Source organism: Drosophila ficusphila, unplaced genomic scaffold, assembly GCF_018152265.1.
Source record: "Drosophila ficusphila isolate 14025-0441.05 unplaced genomic scaffold, ASM1815226v1 contig_414, whole genome shotgun sequence".
NCBI lineage: Eukaryota > Metazoa > Arthropoda > Insecta > Diptera > Drosophilidae > Drosophila > Drosophila ficusphila.
The window spans coordinates 9,228,128-9,242,493 of record NW_025064328.1 but is presented as its reverse complement, the minus strand read 5'-3'; the positions used below and the strand labels follow the sequence as shown (position 1 = coordinate 9,242,493).

Sequence of the window (14,366 nt, the reverse complement as noted above, 5' to 3'; positions counted from 1 at the left end):
GTTTCAGCTTCATTTTATTAAGTTGGCAACACTTGCGCAACAGCCAACAGCTAACAGCCAACTGGCAAATGGGAAAGGGGAAATGGAAAATGGAAAATGCCGCCTGTGCCTGTGCCTACAATTTGGGGTCAGCAGCAAGCTGTGCAACTTTTCCTTGGCCCGCATTTTTTTTATAGTTATTTTAAAGTTTTTCGTTTAATTTTCAATTTGCCGCCGGGCGACATTATTTTTTAAAATATTCACCGAGCGGAGAGCGGAGTTCTCATTGGATTTTTCGCCAGCTGTGGCAGCTTGTGTTTTAACCTGATTTGTTTGTCGCATAAGCTGTACGGCCTTTTGTTATTATTGCTGGCATTATTGTTATTCCGCCGGTTGGCTGACCATTTATGCTTATTTATTTTCGCCCATTCACTTTCCCGCAAGCATACTTCTGCGGGCCGAACGAAATGAGGAAAATGGGAAAACTTGTACGTGCCATTGTTGGCGCGTTTGGCGATTTGTATGGTATAGTATGTGTGCTCGGTCGGGTTAGTGGATATCACCAATAATTTGTGCACAAAGAGCCGGTCCCAGAAATTCCATTATTATTATTTGCTCAGAGGTGTTTATTGATCTTGTCCAAACACGACTGTTGACTCTGTCCACCGACGCTGGCTTGTTGATTGTTTGTCTTGGCTTTGTCTGCGGCCAAGGCCTAAGGAAAGTATCGGAAGCCCAGCCATTTGCATCGTACTAGCACCGGCGACAATCTAGACAATCTTATACACCAGCCCGGCTGGAGACCATAAATTGTCGGCTTTAGTGGGAGTCTGCAAGTGAATCCACTGAGACAATAAATTATATCATATAGAGGAGTTTATAAACTAAGGTTTAAGAAACAAATTATAAAAGTACTTTTTGGTTTTGTTAAAAAACATAATGAGGTGGAAAAAAATACATAAAAGTATTTAAATGAAAATAAATAATATTAATCTTAAATAAATTGAAACTGTATAATGGATGTATTACAAATAATCTCTTTAGGTACGTTAATTTTCCCCTGATGTTTTACAACTTTTCTCTCGTTTTAATCACCCTTGTTTTCGTTCAGTGTGTGTGTGGTCGCAGCTGCTGCATTGTGAACTACTCGCAGCGATAAAGTAATGAATTACCTGCTTCTGTGCAACAATAAATTGTATTTGGATTTTTATTACAACTCTGCTGATTACGCTGTCAATAGCTGGGGGAAAATATGATTTTTTTTTAGCTCTGCGACCTGGGCCGCTGTGTCCACTGCCGTTGGCCATTTGGCTGCTGGTTTTCCTCTCGCTCTCGGCCCTTTTGTGGCATCCTGGCAACGGCTGCTGGTGCTGCTGCCGTTGCTGCTGCTGTTGCGTTGGCCTTGTTAAATTATGCTCGTCATGGCGGCACTTCCGGCCCAAAGGCGCTGCCTGCCTGCCTGCCTGCCTGCCTGCCCACCGACCGACCATTGTTGTAGGAACTGAGGCCCGAACCCGAACTGAATCCTGAACGGAATCCAGAGGAGCTGGAGATGAAGCCGGAGGAGCATAGCTGTCAGGCTGTCTTCGTGTTTTTTAAGTTATTGCATTGGGAATCGGATAGCAGCTAAACACAGGAGCAGGATGGAGCACAATAACAAATGAATCTAGCCGAGGAGCTTTGTGGCTCCTGTTCCTGTTCCTCTTGGCGTGCGACAAGGCCGTGCCATCGAAAAATCCCCTGATCCCTTATGTAATTTTTAGATTTCCTTCTACTGCTCATTGGCTGAAGTGGAGCCTTGGCTTGCATAAAAAGCCAAGGCAAACCGAAATGAATTAAACCTGTTGCGGAGATAGTCGGATGGACGGACAGCTCAACTGCTGGAGGAAACAGAAGCAAAACTCAAACTGAAACTGAGACGTTGCCAAATATGCAGAATCTTAATGAAAGTCAAGATGTCGGAGTTTGGCCAACTGGCGGTTGGCTACCTATCAGTTGTTGGCAAATTGCAACTTAAATAAAGCCAAACGAATTGGTCAGGATTGCGGAAGGCAAGCGGTAAAGGATTTCCGTCAAAACTGCCACAAAACCAACGACGAGAACCAGCAACGAACTGTGGTTATCCTTTCGCCAGGATTCCGGATTCCGGACTCTGGATTCCGGACTCTGTACTCTGGACTCTGGATTTGATTTCAAAGCAAGGCTGCCGCTGAGTGCCAGTTTAAATGGAGGTGAAACATACTCGTACATATAAATGCCGGGAGCTGAGCACTTGAGCACTCTAACCGCGTCCCTGAAGTGTGTTCACTGCCAGGGCTTTCCGAAGATTTCGCGCAGGGAATCCCCGGGCTGTGGGGTAATCGAGGGGCAGCCGGGATTCGGGACTCTAAACTCGGGATTGGATAGCAGCTACCACTGTCAAAAGTCAAAAGCTGGCAAGGAGCGCCAGCCAACAGCCAACAGCCAGCAACCAGCAGCCGCCACAAGTTGCCTGTCGACGGACAAACTTATGGCTAAGACCGCAAACAAATTTCGGGCTGATGCAATGTAGCTGTGCATGCACGGGTCAACTTCGCTAAGTTAAACGATGCGAATGGAACTTTAATAACACAACTTAAAAAATAGAATCTCTTCTTGATGTAACTTAATCTTCTTACCATTCAAATAAAAACTTTCCGTAAGCATTCCTAATTGTAATAAAAATTATTTAAAAGGAGTAGCAGGATTACCAGATTTTTGTAGGTCAGACTAAGTAAATCAGACCAGCAATATGTAATTTCTTTTAAATGTTATATAACATCTTAAAAATCTATTATCTTTTAGCTTCTACATTTTATCCCATATTTTATTTTAAACAAGTTCCTTAAATATTAGTTTCACTGTACTCATAGTTGAATCTGCAGAAACCGAATTAGATGTTGAAGAAAATTGTCTTCCTGTATGAATTTCATAATTTCCCCAAGTTTTAGTTAGGAAAGGCAAGCAATTTCCTCCTCGTCTGCTTTTTGGCTAGGTGAGTGTGTGTATGGGTTTTCGCAGGATTAAACCGCCTCCCCCTCCCCCTCCCCGCTTTTCCGATCTGGCTTTAAGTTTAAAGCCCCAACTGTGATGGCGAATTGGTTGGCTGGTTGGCTGGTTTCGGCGCTGTCTTTTGGTTTGGTTTTGGCCATGTCAGTGGCGGTTGGGGCGACTCGTGTATGTGGCCAAGTCGGATTGGTTTTTCAATTTCTCCGACTGTTTGCTGATGTCATCGACAGAAGTTCTGGGGGAATTCTTCGGCCTTTGTTATTTATATTCCTCGGGCTGCTGACCCACTCAACTAAAGGGTTTGAGAGGGGGTTGGAATGGACGGGGGACAACCCTTTGTCACAGTCTGCAATTTATGTTATTGTCTACACACCCCGATCTGTATCTGTGTCCGTATCTCCATCGCTGGCTGGCATCTCACTGTTTATGTTCTGTGATTTCTATCAACAACTTTTACTTTTGTAAGCAAATACGGGGCGCATCTCAACCAGAAAGCAATAAAAATTGTTTACAAACATTATTTGCGTACGAGTAGATCCTTGATCCGGAAGCACCTTCCATGTCCGCAACTTTTCACCATTTAAGTAGATTTCTCTCTCTCATTTTTAAGCACACACAATAACATGCATTCGGCTTGTCACTCGCACTCTGCTGTCTCCAGTTTTTCCAGGGCAAATTCCAGCTCTTCTTATCTCTTGTTTGGGATTCGGGCATTAAAGCTCCTCGCACACTCTAATAAACTAATGTCCCTCCTTTGGGGACACCTCCTCCTCTTCCTTTTCCCACCATCCGCATCCGTCGAGGTCCCAAATCCATTGTTGGCCATAGTTTGCTTTGCGAAACATTTTATTTGTCGTTTCTGCCTCGCTCCTTCTCACTCGGATTACTCGAAAATGTTTGCGTCAGATTTTGGGGACTTGGTTGGGATGATGGGGGTCTCGGGGTTTTCCGGGGGAAAATGGGTTGAAAGGGGTGAAAAGGGTGCCCAGGTGTTGGATTCCCCCAACTTTGCCGAGTATTTTTCTGCCACTTTCCTTTTGTAAATCGCCCGAAATTACTTGATTGAACAGGGAATATAGTTACGGTGCCAGTGGTGGCCATAATTTTAGATTTCTAAGCTCCGACTGTCAACTTAGCTGCTGATTAAAATTTAATTAATAGTTGTCTTAGTCAACAGATTCGCATACATCTGAAATAAATTGAATTTCTTGCAAAATAAGGTGAGGTAGGAAAGTTTGAGTATGAATAATTTATCTAAATAAGAAAATGCTTGTTAAATAAAATTAAACGTTGCGATTTCAAATTTTATTCTATTTATACTTGAGAAGAATTCCTTACTCTTGAATATTAGATTTTAAATGATTTTGTGCTTAAAGTTGATAATTAAAGTTGCTTTAAATATGGTGTGGAAACAAAGAGTTATTTTTAAGCCTTTCTAAAATTTAATGATACACTGCAATTAAACTTATCTTTTGTTTATTTAAAAACGAATCAATGAAGATAGTTACTCCCCGATTTAAAACTTTAGTTACTTGGCAATACCGTTTTTGAACTTATTGGTTGGGACATTTAGAATAACTGATTATATATTTATGTAAGCGGTTGGCGATTTCCTTTTCGTTGTACATAGTGTCTGACACTCGAACCCCTAGTACTCTGCATAATCTGATTCCAGATTAGTACCAACTTCGGGTAATAAAGACCTTTCCTTAGTGGAGGGCAGCACTTCCGCCTTTCCATCTCGACGGCTGGAAAACAACTCCATTTAGGACGCATAAAGCTGGGGCAACATGTGTGCCTGGCAAGCCGGGGAAATTCCTTACGCCAGGCAAAGTGAAACTGTCACTGCCAAGGTTTCCTCTGCGCTTTTTTCCACTCAGCCGCTTTTCCTTCTTTTTTTTTTTTTTTGGCAAAGATGTTCGGGTTCAGAGGGGCCGGAACTCTGGGTTGCATATTTAAATTTATGATTATGTCGTTATGCTGTCTGCCCGCATTGCTTAGGCGGCCGAAGAAAAAGTGACAGCGGGCCAAACTTAATACGAATTTATGTGCAACATATTTTTGCACTTTTTTTGCTTGAAGCAAGGGGAACTTTGGGTCACCTCATAAACTGAGTGGTCAACATATGCCGCTTCTTCTGAACACCAAGGAGAGTCTTGATGAGGGAGTGCTGGGTACTTCGAAGGGAGAAGACATCAAGTTTGTTTTACTCGCCGGCACTTTAACGTCTCCCCATTAAAAAGGAGCACATTAAAATTCCTTTTCGCTCCACGGCAGCATTTAAATTGCATTTCAGCTCGAGGAAATGACAAATTCGTACATAATAAGAAAAGTGTGGAAGGGCGGTAAGAGAAATGGGGACCATTTGGCATTTGGCAGGTGGAAGCCGAGAATCTGTGAGCTGAGATGGCGTGAAATTGAGCCAAAGCTGCGAGTCTAACTCATTTTTAAATACAAATTTATGTACACGGAAATAAAAGCGAGGCGACGCCCTGGCTTTTGATTAATTTGTCTTGCCAAATGGCTGGCCATAAATTTCAAGTTAATAAAACGACGGTTTGCCTTCGCCTCCGTCTCCGTCTAATAACGAAAATTTGTCACACGAAACTCTGACAGTTGTGTGTCAAAGCCATCCCTTCTCTTCCAACAACCGCAAAACTGTCAACTGGCAAGTGCCGCTGATGACATTGTGGCCAACTTTTGGCAGGGAAATTATGCCCGAAGTTTTTCCCCATTGATGGAAACCCCTTTCCCTTCCTGAAAAACTGGTCGGGTTAATCAATGGCCAGGCCACACGCACCGAACAGCTCGAAATTCGATTAGAGGCGATGTCAGCAAGGCACTCGCCTCAAGTGTCACTTGCAATTACCACGGGGATCTGCGGGGTTTCGGGGGTTCGGGGGGGTTTTTTGCCCACCGGGGGGCTAAAGTGCATTCAAATTGGCTTAAACTAAGACCGTTAGGCGTGCAGCTGTCTAATTGTATTTGCCACCCTGCTTATACTTCCACCTCTTCTTCCCTGTGGAAACCCTTTTACCCCGAAAGTAATGCAAAAGTGCCAGGCAACTTCAAGATTTATTAGCATCAAGATTAAAGCATTAAAAATTTGCAGACTGTTTTTGCCTTACGCAGACATTAAGGCGGGTGTGATGGGGTTCGGGGCGTGGCAGTGGCCCCTTTTAGGGGGTTGTGGAGTGAAAAGGTGAGAGGGAGCCTGGGGTTGCCGGGGAAAGTGAGAGCAATTTTCGTTCGCTGGTCTACATCATCAATTTGGCGTCCTTTCCACTCTTTTTCCCTTTCGACCTGTTAATATACTCTACAATAGGGTGTTTTTAATTATTGGGAAATTAAGTAACACTATATAAGATGAAAATGTTGTATTGTGTAATTCAATGTGTGCGAGTAAAAAGCTACAAACTTGATGCATAGGGCTTTTAATAAGGTCTAACTTCAAGAGAAAAAAAACTTTTGCGAATCTATTTTTTTTCCTTTTATTAAATTTTATACTTGATTTTCAAACTTGTTTATTTATCTCCAATAGTCACTATATTTGTGTTATTAATTTCATATATTCAAAGCGAAATAAATAATATAATATAATGTTGCTTAATAAGGTTTGTCAGTTATATCCAGATTGTGGAACTTAAATTTTATTTGCGCCCTTTAAATAGCAATTTAAGGCTATTTTAGATAAATTTATGCTGATTCGTATTTTTCCGAAATCAATCAAAATTGATTCTACTTCAGAAAACAGTAAGTATTTACATAAACAAAGGTGTTGTTTAACTTGTGTTAATGGTTTAAAATAGAGGGTTTCAATATTCGGTTCTCATATTTGACTCTAATTTCTGGTATTGCTCTCGTTGTTGTTGTTGCGGTTTCGGGGGATGAGGCGCGGATGCCGATGCGGATGCGGATTCGACTACGGATAATGCTCCAGCTTCGCTTTTCCATTGCCGCTGGCTGTTTCCTCCGCAAGAGTGGCGCAAAAATATCAAGCACAACAACAACAACAACAGTTCGGATAGCAGCAACAACTATAGCATTTCATTGCGCACTTTGTCGGTCAAAACTTTCGACATTAGCACTTAATTTACTGGCCCAACTTAATGAAGTCTACACTCGGCTAATTTACGCGAAATGCTTCAGCTACTTAAGACGAACATTCATCGCGACTCGTGCTCTATAACCCCCAATTTTGTTAAAGTTTCCGGTTAGCAGATTTCGGTTTCACAGCAAAACAAAGGATTTATAAAGTGCCTTGCTTTAAGTAGAAAAAATAATGTATATGCACTTATGAGTAAAACACTCTTAAGCAAGATTCATTGATATTGTGATGAATAACTGAAGGTCACATAAAGTACTGAAAACCAATTGCAAATCCGAGATTAAAATAATGATATTTATAAAAAAAAATTTTGCCTCGTTATCAGTAGCTTTCTATCTGAAAATATAAAATACAAATGTTTTACACTTTTTTAGGGTATACTAGTTATTCGAATAGCTTGTAATGATTTTATTAACTTACAGAAATAAAATAAATATTATATAATGATATTATATATTATTGTATTATATATAACTTTTTTTTTGCATATTGTTAACATTTAATTATATATAATATATTTTTTTTTTTTTTATAGTTTTATCAATAACTATGGGTATATAAAGTTCTGTTTACCGAGGTACCAAAAACCCCCGGGTTTAAGATAAGGACGGCCAGCTGTGTGAGGTCTGAAACTTCGGGTTCTATCAGTTGTCGCGGAGTGTTTGTGGAGTTCAGTTGCTGCTTAAAATGCTGAAATCGGTAAAAGATGCATATGTGGGCATAGCCATTTCATTCAGCTCCATAATTGTTCCCTTTCTCACATTTTGGATGGTGACCACGTGGGTTGAGACCAATAAATGCTGGGATATAAGTGTGTGGAAGCACTTGTACCTGCTGCAGATCGTCGGTGGATTGAGCCTTCTCGTAGGTTCAATAAAGGTGTGATTTATAAAAAGTTTTTGAAAATCCGTAGAACTTCTCAGATTTTGCATTATCAAAATTAAAATTCAATATGCTAAATGCTTATAGCATAAAGAGCTTTATCTAACCGAATTCTTTTTGTTATCCTGATGTATCACTATTGAACTTGCACAGTGTTTTTTATGATTTTAAATATTGGATTATTATGTAACCTCTTTTTTATACTCACAGTTGAATCATTGGCTCTTCTTGCCCTGGATTTTTGCTGGCTGTATTTTTATCTACACTCTATTGTACAAGTCATTCGTCTATTTTTTCTCTCTGGAAGGCATAATTCTGCAAACGGTTCCCCTGCTTTTAACTACGGCAGGTATGTCATTTGTAATTATTGTCCCACATATTAGTTGCTCAAACAATTTGATAATTTTCAGGTTTCTGGTCATATTTTGTGTACGATGTCTTCCAGGAGTTTCTGCATTTTTATGGCAAATCGATCAACAAAATCTCCACAATTGATTCGGTTTGAACGGAGAATCAACGAGCCTTTTTGCCCAGCGGAACGCAATTGAGCTGAGTGTAAAGGCAAATAAGTGTGAACATTGCGGTTGCTGTTTGCTTGTTTGCCGTTTGCTTGGGGTGTGCATTTGTAGCCAAAAGTAAAATAAGCGTTAAAATGTCTGCTAACCCAGTGGATATCGTGCTGAGGAGTGGGTTCTGGTTCAGGGTCTCTTTTGGGGCTCTTGTGGTATCGCTGCATGCGTATTGCATTACCCGACCACCCACTCGCACCCCTTTTTTCACCACCCCCTCGGCACAAAGTGGCGTATGAATAGATACATGTTTTGTTGCCTGTTTTGTTTGCCATCCCCCCTTCACTCCGCTCCCCTCCCCTTCCCCTTTCCCTTCCTCTTATGTCTGTGGACTGGTTGTCGTAATCCAACAAGCAGACAGGTTAAATACACCGCAAGGACAGACTCGAACACACAAACGCAGGGGCTGCTGGAAAAAAGTGTGACAAAGACGGTGGGGAAAACTGGCGGGGAAAAGCGGGCGGAAAATTCTGGGGGCTGCGACTCGAGCCGCGATTCGGTTGGAAAGCAGACGCATCCAAACAAACAATAATCATGCAACAATAGTGAGAGCCGCAAACAAATTGCTTTTCTATGTATATACGGGCTTGTGGGGATCTGTCTGCACAGGGGAAAAATAAGTTACCATAAATACGAGTATGTTACGAAACACAAACTATATAGAATAAGTTTCAAACAAATGTACAAATTCTTTGGAGGGATTATATTTATTAAAGCATTGGAAACCAGTTTGGAGTATTTATGATTAGATATGTTTAATCTAACAGATGTTGATTGATTAACTTCTCTGCAATAAAAACCATTCAGTATTTAAAAGTATCTTTTATAAGTATTGTATTACTTGTTAGTAAGATTTACAAATAATAATAATTGTTTTACTCATGTTTAAGATAAAAATGGTGTTTGTCATTTGCACATAATTTTGCAAGTATGTAAAAATAAAGTTCCACTTTTTTAAACATTTTTTTTATCAAGTATTCATTTTATATTATTATTTTTGTTTCAGTGAGTGTGTCGTGTTCGGGGCTCACTACCAGATTAGTTTCGTTGTGAGTGTGTTTGAGTTTTTTTTTATTATTTAGTTGTCTTTTTTCAGACGCACAACCACAGAGAATCAAAAGCCGCATGGGCGTAGCCGGTGACACCTAGAAAGGGGGTGTGGCACTGGCAATTAGAATGGAGAGCGTAAAGTTTGAGCCTCCCCCTCTGCTTCTCTGCTCCTCTGTGGCCTTCTTGTCCTCGCATCCTGCATCTTCCTTCCCAGTCTGCGAAAGGGGCTTTTGTTGTCTGCAAAGTTTGCCTTTGAAACAGGGTGCCAGTCCCGCCCCCTTTGGAAACCCCCTTCGAAAACCCCGCCCCTTCCACCTGGCATGCCTGGCAAAATGGAATCCATTCATTCAAATCTATGTGAGCCTGTGAGCACTAGTGTCTGTGCAGCTTGTTGAACAAAATTGAAAATTAACTATAAATTCTGTGTGGCAAAACATGCAAACATGTTTGCGGAAATACCTGACAGACTCAGGATCCCCAAGGGGGGTGATAATGGGGGTTGCAGGAGAGGGGGGAGGGTCACTCGTCCAGACGAGGTGTCAAGCGATCCGAACACCTTGGTGACATCGAACCCCTCGGCACAAAGCGATTCATTGTTGCGAAATTTAATGCGAAAAATTCATTAAAAATAAAACACCTCAGCACGAAGAATTCCCAAACAAACTTTGAATCCGCCGAGAGCCCAAATTGAATTGCCCGAAATTTGTGACAGTTTTTTCTTTATTTTATTTTCGGGCGTACAGTGAAGCCTTTCAAAGGTGCTAAGTACAAGGGGAGGCCAAAAAAAAGGGAACGTGTTAACCCTCGTGACAAGTTGTGGCTCGAGGGGCTTTTGCACTCATGAAACTGGGGAATTATTGTTGCCAAAAAAAGATTTTAATAAATATAAATTTTTTATCAAAAAACTTTTTATTTAAGACAACTAAACAATAATATTATAAATCTTCAGCAATTTAAACTTTAATCTACGTGAATCTTTTTCGAAAAAAAGAACTTTTTATTTCAGACAACTAAACAATAATATTATAACAAACTTTTAAGCTGTAATAGGCTTCTAGTTCCTATTTTAATTAATTAAACTTTTTCCCTGAGTGTGGATAATGAGTAAGGCCAGACTTTATTTTATTTTTATTTTTGTTCTGTTCTGACTAAGTACTTTGCTTTCAAAAAAAAAACCTACGCGCAAAAAAAAAAGAGTGTGAATTCCCAAAAAAAAAATGGAAATGAAAGCCAGACGGAAAATCAAGGAAAGCGGAGTTATTCCATACGGAAGACCGGGAACAATCAGCTAGACTTAACTAATAAATTTCCGTGAATTCCACACGCAGTCAAGTCGAAGCGGAAATCATTTAAGCTGCCAAATCAGCCAGCCAGATGGTCCAAACAAAAGGCCACAGAGCCACAAAGGTTTTCTCGCCAGAACGGGAGCTGCAAAAAGAAAGCGATTAATATTCATTCAGTGTCGCGCGTATATCACTTTTTATTTGCACAGGGTCGCAGCTCCAAGGGAAAAGGGGCAGTAGAGGGGGCGTGGCAGGGGGAGGAATGCTGGAGCAGGCGCCGCCAAGTATGCAATGGAATTCGGCGCACGCAGCGGCAGGTGAGCTCGTAAGTGTGTGTGTGTGTGTGTGTGTGTGAGAGTGTGTGTGTGGTTTATTCACTTGCACTATGGGGCATTTGCCCACATTTGGTGGCCGAAACCCATTTTTTAAAAGTCGTTAAAAAAATTTTTTTTAATCGCAATGAGTTAAGATAACATGGAGGTAAAATGTTACGTACTTAAAATTTTAACAGACCGCACCACTGTTAAGATATCAGCTGTCAAAGTCAGCTGTTTTTTAACAGAAGCACATGCTGTAAAATTGTTTGTATTTGTTCAAACTTTAAAATGTTTAAAAAGCGCATTTAAAACCAATTTTTGTAAAATGTGTGAATGGAAGTCGATTCAGAATGGTTTGGATTATGTGTTTGTGAGCTTAAATTATAAAAATTGATTGTGGCGTCCCTATAATCTTGTGTAAGTTCTAACCTCAAAAAATTGAAACGTAGTCTTACATTTTTGTTTTTAAATGGAGCAACAAAGTGAGTCCAGCTGAGTCCAGCTCTAAAACTTGTTTTATTTTGTAGAGTGATCAATTCTCCTTATACTCAGTTAATATAAAAGTGCACTTTTGCGCACTTTCTTCAAAATTTAACTTTTAAGGTGCTAACCTAGCAATAGAAATTTAATACAGTTTGAGAGAAGACATGGCACTTGGCTAAGCTCGCAAACATTTGTTACTATAAAAAACGCTAAGAACCAAGTGGACCAGTGGCGGATCCACGGGGGGGGTTTTCGGGTCCGGACCCCCCCCATGGGATCATATACTTTCAAATTTTATGCTTTTATTGGGCATGTTGGTGGAGTTGAAACACAAAGTTATTAATAAAAATTCGTAATTTTTTGAATGTTTTACACAGATTTTAATTTATTTTCGAATAATAAATCAAGAAAAAATATTATATATGATCCACAAACGGATCTAGTCACTCTTAAATTTCCGAGGTTTTTCAAAAAACTTTCTGAGAATTTCGTCTTCAGTCAAAGTTATGCGATGATGAATGTTCAAAGATGCAAGACCATTGAGACGCTCTTGACCCATCGTGTTTCTCAGATAATCTTTCATTCTCCTCAAAGTCGAAAATGATCGTTCTGGAGTTGCTGTGGTAACGGGTATCACCGCCAAAATATTGAATATTGAATATTTGGTTTGGTGCAACCCGGCCCTTTTTTGTAGCCCTTTCCTGATCTAGAACTGTCCCAATGGGATTAATACGCCAACACAGTCTCCAGACTTAAATTTTATTGAACAATTGTTGAAAATTTTGGACTTGGAGATTCGAAAAAGTGGATTTTCCAACGAAAATGACCTGAAGATTTCTTTACTGCAGAAGTGGGCTAAAATACCCGTTAAAACAACTAGAAAAATGTTGAAATCTTTATGAAATTAATTTAAAGCCCCTAACAAACGGATAGGAGGTAAAAAAAAGTTTAAAAATTAAGAAATAGTTAAGTTATTGAACATTAAAGTGCTTGCACGAAATAAGCTTCGACGTCAGAAGTGCCTCGTTTTTTTTTTTTTTATATGAAAAGTTGTTTTGTTTTTGTAGATTAGTAAATTTTTTTTTGTCATAATAGTTAATAAAGAGTTTTTTTTTTACGTGGTAATTATGCATATATCTCAAGGAAAAAAAAAAATTTCTACACCGCCCCGCTTTAAAAAATTTTGGACCCCCCCTTATCAAAATCCTGGATCCGCCACTTAGTGGACCATGAAAAATAAGATAGAAAAACATAAACATATTAACTAAAAGTAAAGTTTTATACTTTTTTGTTACAGGGTCTTAAAAAGTGTTCCTCAAAATACAAAAAAAGTCGATATAATTATTTAAAAAAAGTTAGGACAACGAATTTTTTTTAAAATTGTTTTGTTTAATAATTCTAGTCAGAAAATAAAAAAAAATAATTTTTTTTAATATTATTCATTAAAAAAAAATTTTTTAAACTAAAAAATGGGCGGAGCCACGCCTATTTTTCTTAAAATACATGCCTTATTTTATTATTAACTCGAATCAAAAAACAGATCCCAAAAATGTTGATTAGTTTTCAAGTTATTAATTAATGCCACAAAAACTGGTCATTTGCCCCATAGTGACTTGTTGTTGTTGTGTGTAAGTGTGGGTGGGTGCCAACGCACAATTACAAACAACAATTTGTGCTTTGTTTCGCCATGTATAAGTGTGTGTGTGTGTGTGAGCTGGGAATCCAAATCACCAAAGAGCAATCGTGCAACAGCAACATGGCCAGCGGCCCCAAGATGAAGGTGGATACTATAAATACACTTGGAAAAACTTTTAGGTTGCAACTAAAAAAATGAAGTGTCAAAAGTTCCAAAATATTGTGGTCTTACTAAATAGTAATGGTTTATTTAAATAGATTTAAGTTTAAAATAGAAAGCTTCAAGAAAATGGCAACTTTTAAATTTAGAATACAAAAGATTTTTTTTTAAATTTATTTTATCAATTAGTTTTATTCCCTTTAAAAACCATTAAAACAAAAAAACAAAGCCAAAAATGTATAATGTCCATAATATTTCTATAGAATTTTTATGCAACTAATTTTTTCAAATAAACACCCAATATCATGAGATTCAGTATCAGTTCTAATTTTTAAGCTACTACAAAGTAATAGGAAAGTCAAAATGATTTGAGAAACATTCTGTTAATATAATATATATTTCTTATAAGTATTACATCTTGTTTTATTATTAATATTTGCTCATATCTCATTTCCTTTTATACGCATATTTATAACTCTTTTATTTTCTATGTGTCCAGCGAATTCGAGTTGGCCTGCGGAAATCCAGTTGGCTTTGTGCCGCTGACACCTCCCTCCGGAGGCACAACCCCATTTGCAACCCCACACTCCCTCCACCACCTCGAAGGGACCAGCCAAAATTGGAAGCGCAAATATGAAGTCAGAAGGAGGTGGGTTAAATGGGTTGGCCAGGGGCGGATGATACGATTGAGAGGCGATTCTTTCGGAGCTCCGGCGCTTAGTTTTCAATGTGAAAATTGAGAAAAATTGCCAAACGAGTTGGTAAGCGATATTCTCGACTCCGCCTGCCGTTTGGTCCGGTGCCAGGTGATGCAGTTGGCCCATTGTTGCCCCACCTTGGCCTTCACATCCACCCCCACCCCTCCTCCACCTC

The 14,366-nt window shown here is 39.4% G+C and overlaps 1 protein-coding gene across 1 annotated transcript; it reads left to right on the top strand.

Moving 5' to 3' along the window:
• Positions 1-7,784: 7,784 nt before the first annotated feature.
• LOC108090290 lies at positions 7,785-9,381 on the top strand. Its single transcript, XM_017188901.1, has 3 exons — positions 7,785-7,993; positions 8,207-8,345; positions 8,407-9,381. The coding sequence occupies exons 1-3, from the start codon at positions 7,802-7,804 to the stop codon at positions 8,499-8,501; spliced, it is 426 nt and encodes a 141-aa protein (XP_017044390.1). The 5' UTR covers positions 7,785-7,801; the 3' UTR covers positions 8,502-9,381.
• The last annotated feature ends 4,985 nt before the right edge of the window (positions 9,382-14,366 follow it).

What these genes read in the sequence shown, in the direction of transcription:
- LOC108090290 (XM_017188901.1), top strand. Translation starts at nt 7,802, where the DNA reads ATGCTGAAATCGGTAAAAGATGCATATGTGGGCATAGCCATTTCATTC. An exon ending in TTCTCGTAGGTTCAATAAAG is followed by an intron (nt 7,994 to 8,206) that starts GTGTGATTTATA and finishes TTATACTCACAG; the next exon opens with TTGAATCATTGGCTCTTCTT. An exon ending in CCTGCTTTTAACTACGGCAG is followed by an intron (nt 8,346 to 8,406) that starts GTATGTCATTTG and finishes GATAATTTTCAG; the next exon opens with GTTTCTGGTCATATTTTGTG.